The following is a 23,988-nucleotide window of genomic DNA, read 5'->3' as shown; positions in this document are numbered from 1 at the left end:
ACTGGAGAATGGCCAATGTTGTTCCATTGTTTAAGAAGGATAGCAGGGATAATCCAGGAAATTACAGGCCAGTGAGCCTTACGTCAGTGGTAGGAAAATTATTGGAGAAGATTCTCTGTGACAGGATTTACTACCATTTGGGCTTATTAGTGAGAGGCAGCATGGTTTTTTGAAGGGGACGTCGTGTCTCACTAACTTGGTCGAGTTTTTCGAGGAAGTGACAAAGATGATCGACGATGGAAGGGCAGTGGATGTTATCTACATGGATTTCAGTAAGGCCTTTGACAAGGTCCCTCATGGCAGACTGGTAGAGAAGGTAAGTCGCATGGGATCAGAGGTGAACTGGCAAGGTGGATACAGAATTGGCTTGGTCATAGAAGACAGAGGGTAGCAGTGGAAGAGTGCTTTTCTGAATGGAGAGCTGTGACTAGTGGTGTTCCGCAGGGATCAGTGCTGGGACCTTTGCTGTTTGTAGCATACGTAAATGATTTAGAGGAAAATGTAACTGGGCTAATTAGTAAGTTTGCAGACAACACTAAGGTTGGAGGAGTTGCAGATAGTGAAGAGGATTGTCAAAGGATACAACGGGATATAGATCCATTGGAGACTTGGGCGGAGAAATGGCAGATGGAGTTTAATCCAGACAAATGCAAGGTAATGCATTTTGGAAGGTCTAATACAGGTAGGAATTATACAGTAAATGGCAGAACCCTTAAGTGCATTGACAGGCAGAGGGATCTGGGTGTACACGTCCACAGATCACTGAAAGTGGATAAAGTAGGCAGGAAGGCATAAGGCATGCTTGCCTTCATCAGCAGGGGTATTGAGTATAAAAGCTGGGAAGTCATGCTGCAGTTGTATAGAACCTTGGTTAGGCCACACTTGGAATATTGCGTGCAACTCTGGTCGCCATATTACCAGAAGGATACGGAGGCATTGGAGAGGATGCAGAGGAGGTTTACCAGGATGCTGCCTGGTCTGGAGGTTATTAGCTATGAGGAGAGGTTGGAGAAACTTGGATTGTTCTCACTAGAGCAACGGAGATTGAGGGACGACTTGATAGAAGTTTACAAAATTATGAGTGGCATGGACAGAGTAGATCATCAGAATTTTTTTCCCAGGGTGGAAGAGTCAATTACTATGGGACATAGATTTAAGATGAGAGGAGAAAACTTTAGAGGAGATGTTTGGGGCAAGTTTTTTACTCAGAGGTTAGTGAGTGTCTGGAATTCGCTGCCAGAGGAGGTGGTGGAAGCAGGTACGATAGTGGTGTTTAAGAGGCAGCTTAACAAATACATGAATAGGATGGGAATAGAGGGATATGGACCCTGGAAGTGCAAAATGTTTCAGTTTGACAGGCAACGTGATCGGCGCAGGCTTGGAGGGCCGAAGGGTCAGTTCCTGTGCTGTACTTTTCTTTGTTCTTTGTTCTTTTAAGTACTCCCTAGAATACGATAGCTTCATCCTGGAACCATGAGTGTAATATTTATAGTAGTGCAAGTTAATAATATGGGTTGTGCGATTAGATGGTCACATGTTTTTCTTTGAAGGAAATAGTCCAGGAAATTAAGCAAATGGGATAAGGAACATGCAGTTCAAATACATTCAAAGTGAGTGAAAAGTCCTATTCCATGTTTTCCCATGTTATGAGAGTGAAGTCCTTTAATTCCTAGTAATTATCATTTACATCACAAACTGAGTAAAAGCTGGCAGCGCTGCACATACCCAATATACTTAGTATATGAGAGCATATTAACAGCTCTTGGCCTCTCGAGCTTCTAGCCTCCCACATAAACTCCCAAATATTAGTCTCCTGTGTTCCTAGCTCTCAGTCACACTGAGTTCTCCAACTCTCCCACTCTCAGCTATCAACTTCTCACACTTCCAGCTCTCAGATTCTCACACTGATGGCTCTCAGTCTCTTGCATTCTCAATAGTCCATCTCCTACAGTGGAAATAGTTAGACTGTCCCTCTCCCAGCTCCTCTTTTACCTACTCGTTCACTGTCCCAAATCCTCCATTCTCCTTTGCTCACTTCTGATAGCTTGACTTGTTCTCTTTCCCATTTCCATTTGTTAGAGGCAAAGTCATGCATTCCCATTGTTTCTTGCTCATTTTGCAAAATTTCAACATCTTTCACTCGCTTTTCCCACTTAATTTATTGTTCTCCAAATTTCCTTTAGAATCTCAGTTAATGTCACAACCTATGTGGCATAAATTTCAATCTTGAAAAGCAAAGCTGTTCCTTCAGTGAACTCACCATCCACCATCTTGCTTGTCGACATTGTGGATCAGGGCCTGTTTACAGAAGGATAGCTCATCCTCCCTCTGGGCTTTGTAATCATACAGCGCTTTAACTGTACACTGGAAGAGAGCAGAGTCAGGGTCCCATTGAAATATGCTATTACTTTACACTCATTTAGGAACAAAAAGGTCAAGCAGTCTTCAATGTTCGCCCTCGTTTTTGATTTGATCTTGAAGATTTGGACTCCTGTGTGGAGGGCGAATAGATGGCCTCCAACATGACTAACTCTTTGGTCAGCGGAAGGAGCTCAGTGAGATTATCTGGTTCTCTGAAGGTAGGTGCCATGACTTTTTTAAATTCATTTATGGAATGTGAACATTGCTGGCTAATTTCCCTTGAGAAGATGGTGGTGAGCTGCCTTCTTGAACCAATGCAGTCCACTCAGGTGGAATGCAAGGAATCCAAGCCAGTGTGTAGTGTGGCTAAGTGTCTGCCGTACAACACTAGGTTAGAGTGAGATTTCTATCTTCTCTTCCACAACAAAGATCAGACTCTGAAAAGCACCAACAACAGCATTATTTGCATTTTCCATGCTGGTAACCTTATAGTTGCGAGAAATTGCCAAATAGTGCCCAGTTTTGCCCATACCAGTTAGGAACTGAGTTAAGACAGCGGCAAACTTACTCCACAGCAGGGCCTCACAGTCAACAAAGAAAAGAGATTTTCATCCCACCAGCCTGGGCTAATGCAGACCCTAGAGGTGAAAGGACAGTGTGATAGCCTATTGTACCACCCAACACCATGGACCAAGATGCTCAGACATCTACAACTTACCCTTGCAGTTGGCATCTTATTGGCTTCAACATAAAAATGAGGAGTCCGCACTTCATACAGGGCCCCATAGTCCAGTTCCTGAAAGTAATCAACAATCAGTAAGGATCACAGTCTCATGAATGAACCTCTACAACAAGAGCAGCAACTGAATGTTGAGCCAGATACCCTTATTCAGTTTTGTTTAATAATTGTAACTTTTTCAACTGTTTTGATCTTTTCTAAGTCTTATTTTTTATTGAAGAGGCAGCTGGAGTATTTACTCTCAGGCCTGTGACCAAACTTGGCTTTAATCAGCTATGTGGCTGGTGGACTGCTATTGAATTGCCGACCAATTCCTCCTTCCTAAGAGGAGACAGCTTCCACTGCAAATTTCTTTGACAAACTTTCAAGAAAAGGAAGTAAAGGTCTTGCATTTATCTGATATCTTTTACTGATTCATTGCTGTCCCAAAACACTTCATAGCAAATGAAGTACTTTTGAAGTGTCATCATCATTGTAATATAGGAAATACAGCAGTCAAGTTTCACATAGCAAATTCCAAAAAAAAACAATATGATAATGGATAGATAATCTATTTTAGTGATGTTAGTTGAGGGATAAATATTGGCCAGGAAACTAGGGAGAACTCCACTGCTCATACTGAAAAGGGATCTTATACATCTATTTGGGAGGCCACAAAGAACCTTAGTATAACATCTCTCCTGAAAGCCGGCACTTCTGAAAATACAGAATCCAGTAGCGCACTGGGGTGTCAGCCTAGAGTATGCACTGACATCTCTAAACCCACAAACTTCTAGCTCAGAGGCAAAAGAGAGCCAATGCTGACACCTAAAATTGTATTTATTAACATACAATGATATAAATCAAATGAATCAGTACTGTGTCCAAAATTTATCCTAAATTATATCTTGAAGTAAATTAATGAACCAGATATGCTTATACAAAATCCCAGCCACTACTCAAATTACCTGATTTATTGAATTCAAATTCATCCAGGATGCCGGAATGGGATTATTAAATCACTTGCTCTGGGTTTCTAGGCTAGTGTTGTAACCACTAGGATACTCTATCCCACTGAACTTATTAAGTAAACTGCTAAAATGGCTCACTCATCGATTTTTGTTGCCTCAGTCTGGGCTTCTCCCTCTCCAGCTGAATGGCCAGACTGATAATGCTGCTATACACCATAGCTTTGTGTATATATGTCTATGTGTAAATGCGTGTTTGTGTGTGTATGCAGACCTTTATGTGTATGTATATGTGTGTAGGTTACTATGGGCAGCATTTTCACTGACCTGACCAGCAGAAGGTTATGGGGAACCCATCATTTAGGAATCCCCCCCATCATGTTGTGGAATTTTAACTCCACACCAAATTAGTAATGTCAGTGATTGGTCCCATGCCCAGTGACCTAGGATGATTGAAAGCTGGGCCTTAAGTCGAGCGGGGAGCCAGTCACTGTTGACCATAGTATCTCGTAAGTCCATGATGGGAATAGGGGTAATGACTGGGACTGGGGTGGTGGAGGAGTGGGAGTGGCAGAAGGTTAGGGGCCAACGGGAGGGAAGGGGACTGGCCAGGCAAAGAGAAACAACAATCATAGGGAGAGGTGATTGGAGGGGAATGCCATCTAAAGGTGGGGAGAGGAAAAGTTTACTGATCCCCTGATCCCAGTGGGGAAGTTGGGTTCTGAATGGAAGAAGGTTGGTGGCCATGTGGCAAGGGTTAGAAAGGGGCTTGGTGGGAGGGAGGAAATTGGTCCTGGTGGGAGGATCAGGGCCTGGTGGTGGTGGACGTATTAGGGACTAGTGGTTCTGGGGATTGATAGTGGGGAGGGGCATGGTAGGTCAGAGGCCTAAGGAGGGAGGCCATTGGGGGTAGGTCCTGATCACAGAGGGACTGCAGGCATCTGGATTCAGAGGGTGAAGGTACTTCCTGAATGCATCAAGTCCTTACCTTGAGGAAGCTGCTGGATACCTCAGCACCTGGGAAATCCTAGTGACAGTAGTTAAATTTCAAAAGGAGAATAACAATGAGGTTCGCAACTTCAATGGTGTTTAAAAGCTGCAACCTGCCTCTTTATGCATAGGGTTGGCTGCCCACCCAGCTTCTAGAATTAGTTACAGCTGGAATTGGGCGGGTTAGAGAAAACAGACATCCGACACTTTAACCCCCACCTCCCCCACCGATCCCCACCCCAGCCTGACTCAACCTTCCTGTTTTTTTCAATTAAAATTCAGTGAAATTTACAATGGGAGGATGACAGTTTTGCACAAAAAGTCCCTGAGGCACTTCTGTGCAGACCTATACTCAACGGCAAATCACTTGCCTCACATCCACTTGTCCTTCTTGTGATGTACCTGTCCTTCACACAGGCATTAGGGAATTAGGAAAAAAAAACAAAAACGAAAAGTGAAGGAATAAAATCCCCACTCTTCCCACTCACTGTTGTGCCCATCTTCTCCAAGGTTTCCTCATTGATTGGGTACCGCAGTTTCATTTTACGATACAGAGGGTGCTTTTCATAATAATTCACCAGGTCCACCAGGCTCTCAAATTCTGCTGAGCTACCGAGCATGAAGAGGCGTCCCTCCTGCTGGATCCGGCAGTGTTTAATTTTCCCCTCCGCTCTAGAAATCACAGACAAGATGTGTTTTGTACATCAGACTAGAAAGACATTTTCACAGTGATTAGAGGCTAGGGAGCCAATTTTCCAAGTGTATTACAACTTGCTGAATTAATTTACTGATTTTTTTTTGAATGAATCTTCCTGTTTCTTTAAATTCTTTTTCTGCTTACTGTGATGAGGGATGTTAGTGCTGGGATTGTAAAACTTTCCCATTTCAGGTACTAGTGACAATGCAAGGCACTCTCAGGTCAGGTATAGTGCAGCTTAGACAGAAGGTAAAGCTCCCTCTGTTCAGTTTACAAGGATGTGCATCCAACCCAAACTCAGAGGAATGCCTCCTAGTGTATCAGTTTCCATTTTTCACACTAACCAAGGTGTGGCAATCTTCGAGTGAGATTGTCAAACCAGTGCTGAATTGGGAGCAGTTTTGTTTTTCAAAATGACAAAACTTAATCCATTTAAGACCCTTCCAATCAATAGGCAGATGAAGTTCATATTCCATCAGTTTGGGTGAGATGTGATCCTCGATCTTGCAGGTAAAATGCAAGTGGTGAACTTACTGTACCATCTATCAACTGATGACTTTTTCTCTTGTTAATGTTCATAGATGACTCGCGCAGCAGCTCTCCACTCACTGTTTGAGTTCATGACCCATTCAGCAATCTGACTGCTTAAAGTAAAAGGACTAGTTGTGAAATCTGAGTAACTTACACAATTAATTCAGTCATAACATTCATCATCACTCACCGGAAGGATATGGCGTATGAGTTGAGCTCATTCCTTTTACGCACTAAGAAGGCTCCATCCCGCGGCACTCTCATTAGCATGTGCTCAGCCTGTAGACGTGTAAGGTTGGCATGGTACCACCTGATGGAATAACTCATCCTTATAAGTATGATTGTATAATCACATTATATTCTTTTTTCAATCACTGAGCATCCCCTCAATTTCTCAGTCTCTGATCTCTGCCATTCCCTTTTTCTTTTCTAGGACCTGCCAAACCGGAAACCTTCATCACATAGCTGCCTGGATACATCATCACCTCAAAGTTCCCCTCTAACTCACAGACCATTCTAACTTGGACACATATCACCAATCTTTCACTGTTGTTGGGTCAAAATCCTAGAACTCCCTAACTGTAGTTACCTTCACCACATGGACTACAAAGGTTCAAGAAGGTGGCTCATCATCATCTCCCAAAGGCAACCATAGATGGGCAATAAATGCTCACCTGGCCCACATCCTGAAAAATGATATAACCAATATAACTTATATAATATGGAAAGCATCAACCCTCTCAGTCTTCCCTCCACTTTTTAATCAGCAAGATTTTAAAACCCAAGCTTGAAGAGTCATACAAACTCAAAATGTTAACTCTGTTTCTCTTTCTATGGATGCTGCCAGACCTGTCAAGTTTTTCCAGCACTTTCTGTTTTTATTTCAGATTTCCAGCATCTGCAGTATTTTGCTTTTATCATCAAAATATTGCTTGATTTTACTCATATTTTCTCTTGCACTCTTCAGCCCTAATGGTACCACACCCTGTGGACCTTAATTAGATCCTCAATTAAAGAATACAAAAAAAAACCCATGTGTACAGACAAAGGAATCCTCTGAAGCCTTATTAAGTTCCTATGGCAACATGCATGGCAGATTACCAGCAAAAGCCACAGAAGGCCTTTACCGTTCATCTAGATTTCTCAGTTTAAAAGCTGAAATGGATATATTCTAGTTAACACTCACTCTTTGCTTTCATGAGCATTTGGTTGTGGTACTGGGTCAGTTAGTCTCATCTCAAATTCATTACAGCGCAAAGGAACCTCCCGGTAATGACTGATCAGGGTATAGAGGCTGTCAAAGACCAGGTTGTCAGTCAGGTAGAACTTGGTGGTGCCAGCTTCTTGTCGGGAATGGATGCGGCAGTGTTGAACCCGCCCCGACCTCCTGTGCAAATGGAATAAATAAGTCAGATCTAAATTAATTGATAGTGGAGTGCAAGTAAAATTTTTATAAAGTATCCAGGGTGCAAGTAATTCCCTGGACTTTGTTCCTCACTGACTTTTTTTTGCTAAGAAATTCAAGCCTAACCAAAGGTCACTCTCCAAAATGTTCCTACACAGTAAACAATGGAATGACAGAACACAGGTCTGTCCCTCAGATTCCACATACAGTAATCACACCATTATTGAAATCTGTTCCTCCAACATAAAATGAGAAATGGGGATGTTCGCTGATGATTGCACATTGTTCAGTACCTTTTACAACTTCTCGGGTATTGAACCAGTTCGTGCCCATATGCAGCAAGACCTGGACAACATGCAGACTTAGGCTGATAAGTGGCATGGAACAGACATGGCACACGAGTGCTAGGCAATGATCTTCTTGAATAAGAGAAAATTTAACCATCTCTCCTTGACATGCAGCAGCATCACCATTACTGAAATCCCCCATGAACAACACTTTGGGGGTTACCATTGACCAGAAACTGAACCAGACCAGTTATATAAATACTGTAATTACACGAGCAGGTCAGAGGATGGGAATTCTACAGACAGTAACTCACCTCCTGACTCCCCAAAGCCTGTCCACCATCTACAAGGCTGAAGTGAAGAGTGTGATGGAATACTCTCCACTTGCCTGGATGAGTGCAGCTCCCACAACACTCAAGAAGCTCGGTGCCACCCAAAATAAAGCATCCTGCTTGACTGGCACCCCATCCGCCACCTTAAACATTTATTCCCTCCACCACTGGTGCACAGCAACAGCAGCCAGTACCATCTACAAAATACACTGCAGCAACTCACCAAAGCTTCTTCGACAGTACATTCCAAGTACATGACTTCAACAACTTAGAGGAACAAGGGCAGCAGGCGCATGAGAACACCACCATCTGCAAGTTCCCCTCCAAATCATCACCATCCTGATTTGGAACTATATTGCTGTTCCTTCAGCGTTACTGGGTCACAATCTTGGGGCTCTCTTCCTAATAGCATTGCAGGTGTTCCTACACCACATGGGTTGCAGTGGTTCAAAGAGATGGCTCTCCACCACGTAAAGGGTATTAGGAATAGGCAATAAATGCTGGTTTTGCCAGCGATGTCCACATCTCAGGAAAGAATCAAAAAAATGCCATTTGTCCCATCGTATCTGTGCAAGCCATACAAAAGTGATCCAGTCTAATCCCACTTTCTAGCTCTTGGTTTGTAGCCTTGTAGGTTACAGCACTTCAAATGTACATCCAAATATATTTCTAAACGCAATGAGCATTTGTACCTCTAACATACTTATAGTCAATAAGATCCAAACCTCCACTGATCTCTGGGTGATAAAACTACTCCTCACTTCCTCTCTAATCCTTCTGCTAATTACTTGAAATCTGTGCCCTAGGTTTTAGTGACTTTTCAGCTAAGGGAGACCAATCCTCCTTATCGATTCTATCCAGGCCCTTCGTATTTTGTACACTTCAAATAAATCACCTCTCAGCCTCCACTGTCCCAAAGAAAATGACCCCTCCCTATCCACTCTTTCCTCATAGCTAAAATTCTTAATTCCTGGCAACATCCTCCTAAATCTCCTCTGTATCCTCTCTACTGCATTCACATGCTCCCTGTAACGCAGTGATGTGAACTGAATGCAGTACTCTAGCTGTGGTCTAACTAGCCATTCATACAGTTGTGGCATTATCCCCTGCTCTCATTTCTATACCTCAGCTAACAAAGGAAATTATCCCTTATGACTTCTTATCTATCTATCCTATTGCCTTTAAGGATCAGTGGGCATGCACTCCAAGATCCCTTTGTTCTTCTACATTTCTCGGTAGCCTACCATTTATTGTGCATCCTCTTACCTTATTCGCCATGCACAAACATGTTACCTCACACTTATCTGATTCAACTCCATATGCCACATTACTGTTCATCTTACTGGCTCACTGATATCTTTCTGCAGTCTACAGCTTTCTTCCTCACTATCAACCATGCAACCAATTTCTGTATCATCCGCAAACTTTTTATTCATAATCCCTACATTTAAATTGAAACCATTTATCTCCACTATGAAAGAAAGGGATCCAGTACTGAACCCCACTGGCAACATCTGATGCTTTAGTACCAACCAATGAGTTGAGTGTCATCCATATTTGTATCGAATACACAAAAAATTTTCTTCAGTGCTGTAAATGATACTTCTTTCTGTTGTCAGCATTAATTACACTGAGATCATCTAAATCTCCATGTAGACACAATAAATCTCTAGGACAGTGTTTTCCCTTCATTGGGCGGCTGTGAAACAGTGCACCACCTGCGATCGGGCCCCGACTGCGATTTTACGCTCACTGGCCAATTAACGGCCAGCTGGCATGAAAGGCACACTGAGAACCTCAACGCTGCTGAGGTGGGGGCAGGAGGAGTGCGAGCACTAAAGTCTGCACATGCACAGGGCAGTGCACGCTGGAAGCTCCCTGAAGACACAGAGCTGCCTCAGGGAGCTGAAGAATTTTACAATGAAAAATAAAGATTTTAAAAATGAGGGAAACATGATCCCATATATGATTCAGTCACATGAACAGGGACATATTAAAAATGTTGTAAAAATTTTATTTTTTTTAAATTGTTGTTGGAAATCTTATCCAGCCTGTGGATGAAGCTTCCTAAAAAATGTAAAGGCCACCTGGTTAATTCACGCACCCAACAACCTTCAGGTTGGAGGGCAGTGAAAAATACAAATTAATTGTTAGCTTAATGGCTTTAATAGGCCTCTTAATTGTCAGTGGGCACACTGCCAACTCTCTCGCATGCCTGCTGACTGGAATATCATGTGAGTGCCTGATGACATCTGGACGCTTGCCTGACGTCATCACGCACTACTTTACTCCTAGAATCAAATCCTGGTCCCAGAGCTGAATTTACAGTGTGCTAATTATAACCATTTGATAGTACAGAATTTGAGTATTGCTGCAAAAAAGAGACTTTTTTTTTAATGCTTTTTGTCTTGCACTCATCAGGACAATTCATAAGAAAACACCAATGTCAGGGGAAGCAACATATTTATGCTGCATGAGAAGAGAATGCTGATTGGTTGGCAAGTGGACTATGATTAGTGGAGGCATTTCCATGGGGAATGCACCAGTTGATTGTGACTGAGAGTTAACTGCCAAGCATTGTGTGAAAGTTAAGCCAAGCAGCTTGACCAGCGAATGGCTGTCACTTTGTTTGTTTAGCTGAAACAGGCACGTTGGCCACTGTCCAATCAGAGTCCACTTGCCAACTAATCAGCACTCTCTTCTCATACAGTATAAAAATGTTGTTCCCCATGACATTGGTAGTTTTTTGCGAATTGTCCCAATGAGTATAAGATGAAAAGCTTTGAAAAATCAGTCACTTTTCTTCAGCAATACTCAAGTGTGCTAATTGTTTACGCCACTCAGCTCCTATCCTTCTGCATAGCCTCTCACTTCACTTAAGACTTCTACTCCTCTCAGACCTAGCCAATACTGAGTATGTAAAAAAAAAGTATTTTAATGATAAATCATTATACGGTTTACAAGGCAGCCGGTCCCTGCTGACAGATTTACATTTGCCAGCTGTCAGACTAGAATCAAACTGTGGTGATGTCATTTTACAATAACACAAATTTTTCAAAATTACATGAAAAACATTTAATTGTTTCTATATGAACACAACTAACATGTTTTCAAAACATGCTAACTAAGAAAGATTACAGGTGCTATGGGGTGAGATTTATTGCACTGTTTGGTGTATTTGCAACAATGGAAACGGGGCATGTTAAATTTTGCAACAGGAAGATTGGGCTGAAGCCACAATTTCTAGATTTCTGAATTGCTCCTTGCATTCCCTGTGCTATTTCGCGGTTCCTATAATCCAATGGCTGAATCACTATGGTTGTAGAGAGGGCTGCAAACTAAATAGAGAGGGGGATGGTTCTGGAAAGGGAATATATAGACTTACAAAGCCAAAGGACATGGCAGCCTTGCAGGGCAGCTATTTAGATATTTAGAGCATGACAGGAAGGGACAGAGTGTACAAACATTTTTTAAAAAGCATCAAATAGGGTCAAAATGGGAAAAAAATGGCAAAAAGGTAAAATTAATGGCTCTTTACTTAAATGCACATAGTATTCAGAACAAAATAAATGAATTAACAGCACAAATAGAGGTTAATGGGTATGATCGTATAGCCATTATGGAGAAGTGGTTACAAGGAAATCAAAGTTGGGAACTAAATATTCAGGGGTATGTGACTGTTTGAAAGGACAGGCAGAAAGGAAAGGGTGGTGGGGTAGCTTTATTAGTACAAGATGGAATAAGAACCATATACAAGAAAGGATCTTGGATCGAAAGATGTAGAATCCATATGGGTGGAGGTAAGAAATAACAGGGGGAAGAAGACACTGGTGGGAGTAGACTATAAGCCCCCTGACAGTAGCTATACTGTAGGACAGGGACAAATCAGAAGATAATGAGGGCATGTAAAAACGGCAGTACATTAACCATGGATGACTTTAATCTTCATGTAGATTGGGAAAACCAAATTGGCAGAGGTAGACACGAGCAAGAATTCTTGGAGGAGAATTCCCCCCCCCATTGGCGGGGAGGGGGGGTTCTGTGCGGGGGTGGGCGGGGCACTGGCGGGAGCAGGCGTGGAGCCGATCATTGCCCCCAATCAGGTCCACACTGCCATCTGACTTGGGTGAGCAAATTAAGGCCCGCCCAGTATGACATGCGCCCAGAAGCAGGTGAGTGGGGTTTGCTTGCATCTGCTTCCCTTGTTCTTCTAGGTGGTAGAGGTTGCAAGTTTGGAAAGTGTTGTTGAAGGAGCCTTGGTGTGCTGCTACAGTGCAAGTTGTATATGGTAAACACTGCAACCATTGTGCATCAGTGGTGGAGGGAGTGAATGTTTAAGGTGGTGGATGGGATGTCAATCAAGCAGTTTGCTTTGTTCTGGATGTTGTTGAGTTTATTGAGTGTTGTCAGAGCTGCACTAACGCTGAATTGTGCTTTTTTGATGGCGGATAGGTGTTGCAGAGTCAGGAGGTGAGTTACTTGCCACAGAATTCCTAGCCTTTGATCTGCTCTTGTAGCCACAGCATTTATATGCCTGGTCCAGTTCAGTTTCTGGTCAATAGTAACCCCCAGGATGTTGATAGTGGGGGATTCAGTGATGCTAATGCCTTTAAATGTCAAGGGGAGATAGTTAGATTCTCTTGTTGGGATGGTCATTGCCTGGCACTTGTATGGCATGAATGTTGCTTGTCACTTATCTGTCCAAACCTGAACGTTGTCCAGGTCTTGCTGGATGTGGACAAGGACTGATTCAGTATCTGAGGAGTCATGAATGGTGCTGAACATTTGAAATCATCAGCAAACATCCACCTTATGATGAAAGGAAGGTCATTGATGAGGTAACTGAAGATGGTTGGGTCTAGGACATTACCCTGAGAAACTCCTGCAGTGATGTCCTTGGATTGAAGTTATTGACCTCCAACAACCACAACCATCTTCCTTTGTGCCAGGTATGACACCAAGCAGCGGAGTGTTCTTCCCCTGGATTCCCATTGACTCCAGTTTTCTGAGGGTTTCTTGATTCCACCACTGCCTTGGTGTCAAGGACAGTCATTCTCACCTCACCTCGGGAGTTCAGCTCTTTTGTTCATGTTTGAACCAAGGCTGTAAAAGGTCAGGAGCTGGGTGGCTCTGGCAGAACCCAAACTGAGTGTCAGTAAACAGGTTATTTCTGTACAAGTATTGCTTGATAGCACTGTCGACGACACTTTCTATCACTTTGCTGATGATCAAGCGTAGACCGATGAGGTGGCAATTTATCCTGCTTTTTGTGGACAGGACATACCTTTGAAATTTTCTACATAGCTGGGTAGATGCCAGTTTGGTAGCATAATACGTACATTATGATGAGGGACTGTGGTGCTGCAGCCTCAAGTTTTCTATTTTTATACTCGCTTTGAACTCAGGGTATCTTAGACTGATAATTATAAGGGTCAGCTGGTGCCAGCATCAGCTGAGGTAGACAGAAGTAAGGAGATTCTGAGCCTCAACAGTGTGGAGAGTTCCACTGAAAATTTCTGCTGCTCTGAAACTTTTTTTTGCAGTCATTTTTTTTAGTACCATTGTGCCTATACAAATCCAGACTTATTTCTTCTCACAAGGTCAGACCACCAGCATCCACCACATTCCTTACCCATATAGTCAGAGTTACTTGAGGATTAGAGGCTGCATTCACCATGGACATACTTTTTCTGTGCATTATGACTGGAGCTAGAGAAGCGGTACTTGTTGAAAGGAAGAAGACTCAGGCAGCATTTAGGGAATATGCTATGCATTAAATATTACTATGGCCCTCCTTCCATCCCTTCAGAACATACAGGGAGCATAAGCTGATGAAGACTTACTAAGGAGATATGTATAAGAAGAGTGCACACTTCAAAACGCAATAGGGCAGCCCTGCCACTTACTACATGTGAAGCTACCCTCATTGGTCTCTCTCTCTCTCTCTCTCTGACTTCCACATGACACAGGTTCATTTCAGGAAATCTCTGTGATATCACCCAGGCAGCAATACTGGTACCTACTCACTAGGTGACTGACGCCCTTTGCAGCAGAACTGAAGGAATTCATTACCTTTGGCATCACAATAAGACAGTAGCAAAAAGAGGGTCAAGAGTGTGCTGGTGCTCAAGGTCGTCAAGCAAGAAAAGGCAGGGTGTCCAGTATGTTATCATGGTTGCCCTAGTGAGGCCTTTAACTTCTGGCGACACTGACGCCTGGTGATTGTGAAAGCTGAAACATATGTGCTAGCTCTATCAAGTGCCAAGACTGACGTTTCTAGCAGTTTATTGCCATGGACACCCTGCAGTCAGTGTCTCAAGGTGTCAGCTTCCTCAGGAGGGTTACCTAGTCACAAACTCTGAAATCTTGGAACTATTTTGTGTTCTTTTGTGCTACTCCCTGCTGCCTAGTTTGGTTATGTACACCAGCTGCTTCTCTGGTAGACATTTTTGAAAGTTACAGGATAAAGTTTATTAAGACATTCAGAGGTGTTGCCCAAGAATGAAATGGATGAGTCAAATGTTACTCCTTCCTTATCTGGTTTGTCCAGCAATTTGCTGCTGTAGTATTCAGCCAGAACAAACATTTTAAAGACCACATTGTAATTTCTATATACTCTGACAGATTACACTAATTTTATGTAGAATTTTCACCAGTCACTACTATAATAATTATGCTAATGAGTTGACCTGGAACCCTTGTTAAATACTTCTCTAGATGGAATCTTTATTCATTGATGTAGAAGTGGCATTAAATTACTAAATGGGAATTCCTTAGAACAGTCTGTTTGCAGAATTGGGCTATATAAATCTTAATTGACTGAATTTTGGTTGACTTCACATATAAGTCTTACCTACCAGAAAGACAGGGTGTAATCGCCCACAAATGTCTCGCTCTCCCGCACAAGGAAGGTGCCGTCCTTTCCGCCGGTCTCTGTGCAATACTCATGGAGAAGCTTCTCAGCTATCTGACGACCATCTCGCCCGCCACCGAGTTTTCCATGGAACCACTTCTCGCTGAAGTGCAGATCATTGTTGTTGAACTCCTGCTGAGAACCACAAACGGGGGCAAAGTGTAACCATCTGACATCAGGCCTGATAATAAGATACTCAATGTATGACTCAGGGCAGTGTCATTCACTAACTATTGGTGCAGGGTCCCAAAATCTCACCAATTTCTTATTGGAGTATAGTTCTCTGGAATGCAGCACCATAGAGTGATGGATTGCAGATAGTGCGTCTGATCTTCACGCAATTGGCCCAATGCAGGTCGACATTTTCCCATAGAAAGGAGAACAAAAACTAGGACCAATGTTTTGACTAACTGATTATATTTTAATAGGGTCCCTTCACACAGCATAGAAGCTGGAATGATCCTCTTACATTTCTGGAATGTCACCCCAAATATTTTTTCTCATGTTTTGCTGCCAAAGACCACAAACCTGCCCGATTACAAAGTTAGCCCAGTGTAAAACAAAAAACTTGGTCACTGTTTAGATGTACTGGTTATATCACATGCTCTTCGTAACTTTGGAAAGCAGTAGAATAAACACTCTATAAAGCTATGGCATTAACTAGAAACTACCAAGTAGATTTATTTACAGGCCCAATACTCTAGCTATTATACTACCATGCTCCCTAATGTAACATGCCAACTATGGTTTAAAGATTACAGGCTAAAATCCAGTTCAAATTATGAAGAGCCCAATCAGGTTTTGCCCTTCAGGCTATTGTCATCATCGGGACCCCCTTGAATTGAAATATTGCCTGGTAATTTTCCAACAAACTTCCATTAGCTTCAGAAAAAAGAGAAAACAATAAAAAAAACTAAGATTGAAGTTCCCTTGATGGTTGAGTGAGTAATTTTGGCATTCTGAGTACTATAGGCTGGAAGATCCCAGATTCCAATTTTGGCCTGTGCTATGATAGCTGATTTTGGACAACGGGGATTACAGTTGGCTTTTGCACTTTGGCGAGAGAAGGGGAAGCCAGCAATGCTGATCACCATTGAGTAGCTCCTTCAGAGAACTTATGTCTGCACAGATCTCGGGTGAGGGTAGAGATCAGGCTTCGCTATAATGCTCTGCCTAGCATTCACCATCCAGTCTCAAGAGTGATCGCTAAGGTGAGTTTTTAAAAATTATTCATCCAGCATTTATTGCCCATCTCTAGTTGTCCCTGAGTAGTTGGTAGTGAACTGCTTTCTTGAACAGTTGTAGTCCGTGTGGTGTAGGTACACGCACAGTGCTGTTAGGGAAGAAGCAGGTTGCTTTGCACTGGATGGCGTCGAGCTTCTAGAGTGTTGTTGGAGCTGCACTCATCCAGGCAAGTGGGAAGTATTCAGTCACACTCCTAACTTGTTCCTTGTAGATGGTTGACAGGCTCTGGCGAGTCAGGAGGTGAGTTACTCACCACAGGATTCCTAGCCTCTTCCCTGCTCTTGTCGTCACAGTATTTATATGGCTAGTCCAGTCCACTTTCTGGTCAACGGTAACGCCCCAGGCTTTTAATAGTGGGGGATACAGTGATGTCAAGGGGCAATGGTTAGTTTCTCTCTTGTTGGAAATGGTCACTGCCTGGCACTTGTGTGGCGTGAATGTTATTTGTCATTTGTCTGTCCAATTGTTGAAATTGCCCACGTCTTGCTGCATTTGGACATGGACTGCTTCAGTATCTGGGAGTCATGAATGGTGCTGAACATTGTGCAATCATCAGCAAACATCCCCACTTCTGGCCTTTGGATGGAAGGGAGGTCATTGATGAAGCAGCTGAAGATGGTTGGGCCAACGACATGACCCTGAGGAACTCCTGCAGTGATGCCCTGGAGTTAAGATGATTGACCTCCAACAACCACAACCATCTTCTTTTGTGCTAGATACGACACCAACCAGCAGAGAGTTTTACCCCCTGATTCCCATTGCCTCCAGTTTTGCTAGGGCTCCTTGATGTCACACTCAGTCAAATGCTGCCTTGATGCTGAGGACAGTCAGTCTCAACTCACTTAAATATAGCTATACCCCAGAGTGAGTTAGTGCCTTCAAAAAAGAAGAAATAACAGTGGGGTACCTCTTTCTGTTCTTCTTCCTCTTCATCCTCATTGTTCTGGTACCTGGATGTTTCCTCAGAGTAATAGATCTTATTACTAGTCAGGACAAAGTAATGTGGGCTCCAGTTCTGCAAAGAATAAGTCATTGTAAAAAAAAATCACTGATTCTCACCTTCCCCAAATCTAGAGCATAGGGGCTATACCGGCCTCAAGTGCGTCAACGCCTCAGAGTAGCGAACCACTCGTGCATTTCCGGTATTTACAGGAAAACCCTTAAGAACAAGGGAATTACAAACAACTGCATTTCGAGTGGCCCTAGGGTTTAATTTTCCTTTACAGTGATTCAGTGTAAGAGCCCACCACAGATCTCTCATGATTTCTATGCATCTGTGAGCTGCTTCTGTCCAATTGACAATCTCATGCATCCAGACACTAACCTATTTATTTGTCTCTATTATCGTGCTAGGTAGTTGTTCTAACCATACTTTTCATTCATTCATTTATTTTATCTATCGTAGTCCCGACCTGATTTATCCTGAAGTTCTAGATTCACCCTATTTATCTGCCCTAATTAATTTATACTTCTGTGGGATATCTCCCTTAAACTTGTTGTTTTGAACTACTTTAACCTTTCCTCATAGCTCATCACTTGCACTTGAGGTCAGTCATATGGCTTTTCTCTAAACTCTTCCCAAAAGATAATGGTCTAATGGTTCGAAGAATGTACCACAGTTTCCAAAGTGAAATTTTGAAAGCATGAAACTAGGAAATGGCCTATTCTTCCACAGATTATGTATAATCAGCTCTATCCATCACAGTGGGTCACACACAGAAACTCACCACTTCCCTCCAGAAACTGCAGGAGAAACCTCACTGATGCTTACATCAACTATGAAGTGACATTATCAGAAAGCCTCCTGAAGGTTATGATCATATTATCTTGCTTTGGAATTGGAACACATTCGGAAGAAAGGTTGGGTGTCTTTCACCTACAACCTCTTATTCTCTGATGTAAGCCTGTTTTGTCTGTTTGGTAAATACTACTTTTTCCCCCTAAGCTACAAATTAGCAATTTTCAAGTTCTTGCTCCTTCCTACGTTCTCACTATATTCAAATCAAGATTCATAAAGCCATAGGATAATAGTCATTTATGTCATAGAAGGAGATCATTTGGCCCATCAGGTCTGTGCCAGCTGCCCCGTTCAATCCCCCTAGCCCTGTAAGTTTATTCCCTTCAATTGCCCATCCAATTTCCTTTTGAAATTATTGATTCTTTCTGTTTCCACCACTCCCATGGTGTGTTCCTGGTTATTACCACTCGCTGTATAAAAAAGGTCTTCACAAAATCTTAAATTTAAATCCCCTTGTACCATTAGCTAATGGGAAGAGTTTTTCATTGTCTGCCTTACCTAAGCCTGTTATAATCTTGCATACACCTATCAAATCTTAAGGAGAAAAAATCTCAGCCTTTCCAACCTAACCTTGTAACTAAAACCCCCACTCACCACCGCCCCCCACCCCTATAACCATTCTGATAAATCTACTTTGCACCCTCTCAAGATCCTTCAGCTTTTTCAGTAAATGATGTGACCAGAACTTGATGTAATACTCTAATTGTGGTCTAACCAGGGCTTCATAATGGTTCAACATAACTTCCCTGCTTTTGTACTCAATGCTTCTATGAAGCCCACCATCCCATATGCTCTGCTAACCACTTTCCTAAATTTCCTGCCCCTTTGAAGATTGATGAACATGCACCCCCTGGTCCCTCTGTTCATCTGCAACTTGTCTGCCCATTCTGCTAGCTTATCTATATCCTGTTCCAGGAAATTTGTATTGTCCTCACTCCTCCAAGTTTATCATCAGTGGATTATGAAATTTTATCGAGTATTCCAAGATCCAAATCATTTATACTTAGCAAAAAAGACTCATCACACTTCTCTATCTCATCTCTTAATGTCACTTCAAAATTTTTGAACCTCTTGCCTTCCTCAGTCTTATCCTTCCTTCTATAATCTTCAAATTTTTTTAAATCCAAGCTTGGCCTCAACCAATCACTACTTCTTGATTTACTATAATTGCGCTTTAGGCCTTGGCTTTTAACCTAATTTTCTCAGTTACAAAAAAGTCAGTAAATTTGAAAAGAGAAATAGTTAAACAATACACAATGGTATTGATGCTGGTGGTGAGGAGTGAACAGCACTTACATGGTCAATAGGGTCCTCTAAATACAGGATACCATTTTTAATAGAATTGCTGATGTCATTTTCTGAGTAGCTGGCTGATGAGACCTCTTCGTACAGGTTGCCTTCCACCAGTTTCTTGTGCTTTAAACCAACAAGAAAACAAGTTTTACATGAGGGTTCACTTATAAGACAGCATTCCAGATTGGTAAACTGAAGCAAGCGCAGTGCCACGGTGGGCTCAATGGATGGTCATTTTAATTACGAAACAAATTCTAATGAAACTTAAAAAACTAAGAAGGCCCATCCCTGAATGATTGACGGGTAGCTGAGCCAGTTGGAATGGAAGGCCACAAATCTCTAACCAGTAGCACTTGCATAATAGAGATAGCGCCCCCTAGGCTATAGAGCAGAAAATCAGCTGTTGAGAAGTGCATTTGTTTAGAGTCAAGTGAGGGAAAAATCAGGTTTTGTTGTGATGATGCCTCCTACAACTAATAACTTAATTTTGAAATAATTGGATTCTGCAATACCATGCAAGGTGGTTTTGCAGCATATCAGTCCACCTGGTGTAAAAAAAAAGTTTCAGTGGCATCTGCAGTAGAGGCTCTCATGGCAGAGGCCCTAGCGGCAGTCTATATATTTCCTCCATGAGTTCTCAAACTGCTGCCATTGATGGCTAGATTCAGATTGAAGAGTGAGGCCTCTTTCAGTGTTCAAAGAACTGGTGTTGGATTGGGCATGAACTTGATTGATGCCACTGATACTATTAGGAACACCTTCGGTCTGTCCGCAAGCATGACCCAGACCTACCTGTCGCTTGCCATTTCAACACTCCACCCTGCTCTCATGCCCACATGTCCGTTCTTGGCCTGCTGCAATGTTCCAGTGAAGCTCAATGCAAACAGGAGGAACAGCACCTCATCTTCCAACTAGGCACTTTACAATCTTCCGGATTAACATTGAGTTCAACAACTTCAGATCATGAACTCTCTCCTCCATCGCCACTCCCTTTCCGATCCCCCTTTTTTCTAATCATTTATATATTTTTAAAATATATTTTTCTTTCCCCACCTATTTCTATTATTATTTTAAAAATTATTTCCATCCATTGTTTTATCTCCACCTTTTAGCCTATTTCAATCCCTTCCCCCTACCCGACTAGGGCCATCTGTCACTTGCTCATCCTGCTTCCTACCCTTAATGTCACCATTAGCACATCCTTTAGCTAATATCACCACCGTAAAGAACCCTTTGTCCTTTTGTCAATGACAACTCTGGCAATCTCTTCTTTGCCTCCGCCTATCACTGGCCCTGTATCCAGCTCTACCTGTCTCACCCCCCACCCCCCCCCCCAAACAACTTATATTTCACCTCATTTCTATTTTTCTTTAGTTCTGATGAAGAGTCATACGGACTTGAAATGTTAACTGTCTTCCTCTCCGCACATGCTGTCAGACCTGCTGAGTTTTTCTAGCTATTTTTGTTTTTGTACCATTAGGTTTGTTCACATGCCGATTAGTGCCCAAGTGGATGCAGTGGCCTGCTATTCCAGTAGCATGCTGCAATTGACAAGGTACTGCTGCTCTCTCGCAATGTCCCATCAGCCTCTTCCATTGATTGTACTTGGCATGAGGAGAGGTGCAACTGCAGGAAGTCCAATTCAGGACTTAGCTGCTAGAAGAAAAGGGCCAAGAGGCTCCAATTGCAACAGCCAAGTGGCACACATATACTTGCCATTCTTAAGAGAAGAACAAGGTTTGACTTAAAAGGTCACCCAATTGCACAAATGAGAACCCGGTTGATAAAAGGCACTCTAGACACACACTGAATGGGATTTCATTAAAATTGTGATAGCATGAAGGTTATCCTTGGAAAGGTTGTAGAATCATACCATAGTAAACCACGGGAGAAGAATATTTGGCCATCAAGTCTGCAACAGTTCTTTAGAAGGGCAATCCAGTTAATGCCATACCCCTCCTCTGTTGCCCTGAATTTTGTATTCTATGGGCTGAGTAATACACTACGGTACCGAGTGTTCCACACTTGGATGTCAGCTCCATTTCAACTTCCAGGCCCGCCTTCAGAGCACACCCGATAAAACGTCAATTGGGACTTTGAGTACTATGAGGCTGTCATCCTGCCCAATCACTGTTGGGTGGAATGTCCGGCCTCCGAGGTCATTGGCCATGCCCCAGAACGAGGTCACAGCCAGTAGTTTAAAGGGCTCCTTGGCACAGAACACAGGGGACCCAACAAATGCAGGAACACTTCAAACTCCGCAGGAAAATTTATCATTGAGCAGTTTGCAGGCTTCTAAGGTGAGTGTATTTTGTTCTGAGTTTTTATTTTCAAAAGTGGAATTATTTTTTAACCTGAACAAGTCAACCGCTTATTTGCAAGGAGGAGTGTCTAGTTGTTGGATGTTTCCCTCCAGAGATGTCTGTGCCATTGGAGTAAAGGGCAAGATGGGGAGAAGGGCCAAACTAGCCCCTAGGTTCAACGAGGTCCCTCCCAAAACTCCTCATACATGTAGTCTCTGACCAACGTGAGCTGCTGATGTCTGCCCCTGCTAAGAGGAGGAAGCCAAGCCAGGCTCGTGCAGCCTGGGAGGAGGTGACTGAGGAGGTCAGCAGTGTTGGGCTGATCAGCAGGAAATGGTCCCAATGCCAGAAAAGCCTCAATGACTTAATGAGAGTGGCCAGGGTGACTAAGACCTCAACATGTACAATCTTGTACCAGTGTGCTACAGGGTTCTCATGAATGCAGACGAAAAGTCAGTTTGGCCGGAGCTCAAAGGCATCATGATTCACCAAGGACACAGCTGCCTTTGACGATGTCATTGTGCATTTAACGCTTTGGTCCAGTTGTAGGGTGGGTGGGTGGTTGGCAGAATGAGGACATGATGGATAAGCACAGCATCCAGGCTGGCATGCACTTGGCTAATAATGGGTAGGCAGCATGCCATAAGATCATTTGAAATTTTTAATGAGTGCTCACTTACACATCTTTTCAGCAAAAGTGAGACCAGAATGCCTATCTCTCTCAGGTACTTTATAGCCCTGGGAGATGGCCGGGAAGAAAACATAGCACTCTGCAGAGCACTCAGCAGCCAAGAAAAGGCCTCTAACTCATATGACTTAAAAATGGATAGCCTGCTCACTCAAATAAGTGCTCCTAGCAGTAAAAGATCTACTAACTGCTAAGCTGAAATTTAGGGTTCAACTGCACCTTTTAACAAGCTGCCCATTAAAAAATGGGAACCACACATTGCATAAATTTGACTCTGAAAGCATATTATAGCGTTCACACCTTATTATGGCAATCAATTGGGTTGTTAATGACCTTAAATTAATTGTTAATTTACATTTACATAATGTGGGCATGGTTCTGGCTTTTAAATCCACCCACCTGCTGCATTATTAAAAACTGGCATGATGACGTCGGGAACATCACCTGACATCACCATGCCTGATAATACGTCTCCGGATGTGGGGAACGCTCTCGATTTGAGAGCATATTTTTCTGCCCTATGTCTCTATTTATAATGCACATGATCTCATATACTTTATTACTTGCTTTGTTAACCTCTTTTGCCATCTTCTAAGATTTGTGTAAAGATAGCTCCGGGTCTCTCAGTTCTTGCTCCACTTTTAAAATTGTACCATTTAAATTGTATTTTCTCATCGGATGGAATGATGAAGCAGGCTTGATGGGCCATACGGTCTACTCCTGCTCCTACTTCTTGTGTTCTCCCCTCATTTTTCTTACCATTGCCTCATACTTCATCGCGTTGAACTTTATCTGCCCTACACGCACCTTTTCCATCAGCCTATCTATTTCCACTTGAAGTCTATCACTTACTTCTGTTACAGCTGAGAGTTTTATAAAATTATTATGATTTAGGACTGGTGAGCAGGACTTTTTGGATGGTGGGGGTTTCTCACTCTGCCACCTGAAGGGTTGGTGAGGAATGCAACCTTGCTGATCATAGCAGCCTCAGAGCCATTTAACAGAGCACTTTAATTGACTGGAGGTGGGACTTCCATCCATCACTCAAACTGATTGGCTGGCAGCTCTGTAGTCCCAGCACTGCCAGTGATAGCAGTGCAGCAGGCAAAACTGTGACTACAGTAGTTGCCAGAAGTCCTGGGGCAGAATTTTACAATACCCCACCAGCAGGTTTGTGGGTGGGGGGGGGGGGTCTGTAAAGTTCCCCAAGTGGTCTTCCCACCATCCACCCACCCAACCCCAACTTGTCTCCAATTTTAGGTAGGGTGGGCAAAGCATAGAGTGGCCTACCTGCCCTCACCCCAAGTGAGGCCCTTAAATCACCAAAATTGGTCACTTCCCACCCTGTTCTCAATTTTAAGGCTGGCAGGAGGAGCTCAGGGGCTGTGGGGAAGCCCAGCAGGTCACTCTGTTCCCTCCTCTGGCCTTAGGTGTGAAGTAAGGGATTGCCTCACTGAAG

General features: G+C 42.9%; 1 protein-coding gene across 2 annotated transcripts in view; it reads right to left on the bottom strand.

The window, feature by feature from the left end:
• LOC121279090 (1-phosphatidylinositol 4,5-bisphosphate phosphodiesterase gamma-1-like) overlaps positions 1 to 23,988 on the bottom strand; it is a 280,051-nt gene that overhangs the window by 62,853 nt on the left and 193,210 nt on the right. The window contains exons 14-21 of one of the 2 annotated variants that reach the window (XM_041190003.1): positions 19,542 to 19,661; positions 17,355 to 17,462; positions 15,147 to 15,337; positions 7,452 to 7,652; positions 6,456 to 6,575; positions 5,526 to 5,709; positions 3,080 to 3,157; positions 2,261 to 2,364 (exon numbers count right to left, since the gene is read on the bottom strand). In XM_041190003.1, coding sequence (XP_041045937.1) covers positions 2,261 to 2,364; positions 3,080 to 3,157; positions 5,526 to 5,709; positions 6,456 to 6,575; positions 7,452 to 7,652; positions 15,147 to 15,337; positions 17,355 to 17,462; positions 19,542 to 19,661 — 1,106 coding nt within the window. The remainder of the gene's footprint in view (positions 1 to 2,260; positions 2,365 to 3,079; positions 3,158 to 5,525; positions 5,710 to 6,455; positions 6,576 to 7,451; positions 7,653 to 15,146; positions 15,338 to 17,354; positions 17,463 to 19,541; positions 19,662 to 23,988) is intronic. The other variant, XM_041190004.1, reaches the window with a different exon arrangement.

This window comes from Carcharodon carcharias, chromosome 6 (genome assembly GCF_017639515.1).
Source record: "Carcharodon carcharias isolate sCarCar2 chromosome 6, sCarCar2.pri, whole genome shotgun sequence".
In the NCBI taxonomy this organism is placed as follows: domain Eukaryota; kingdom Metazoa; phylum Chordata; class Chondrichthyes; order Lamniformes; family Lamnidae; genus Carcharodon; species Carcharodon carcharias.
Note: the sequence above shows the minus strand (reverse complement) of the source record. Positions and strands in the feature narration are given on the sequence as shown.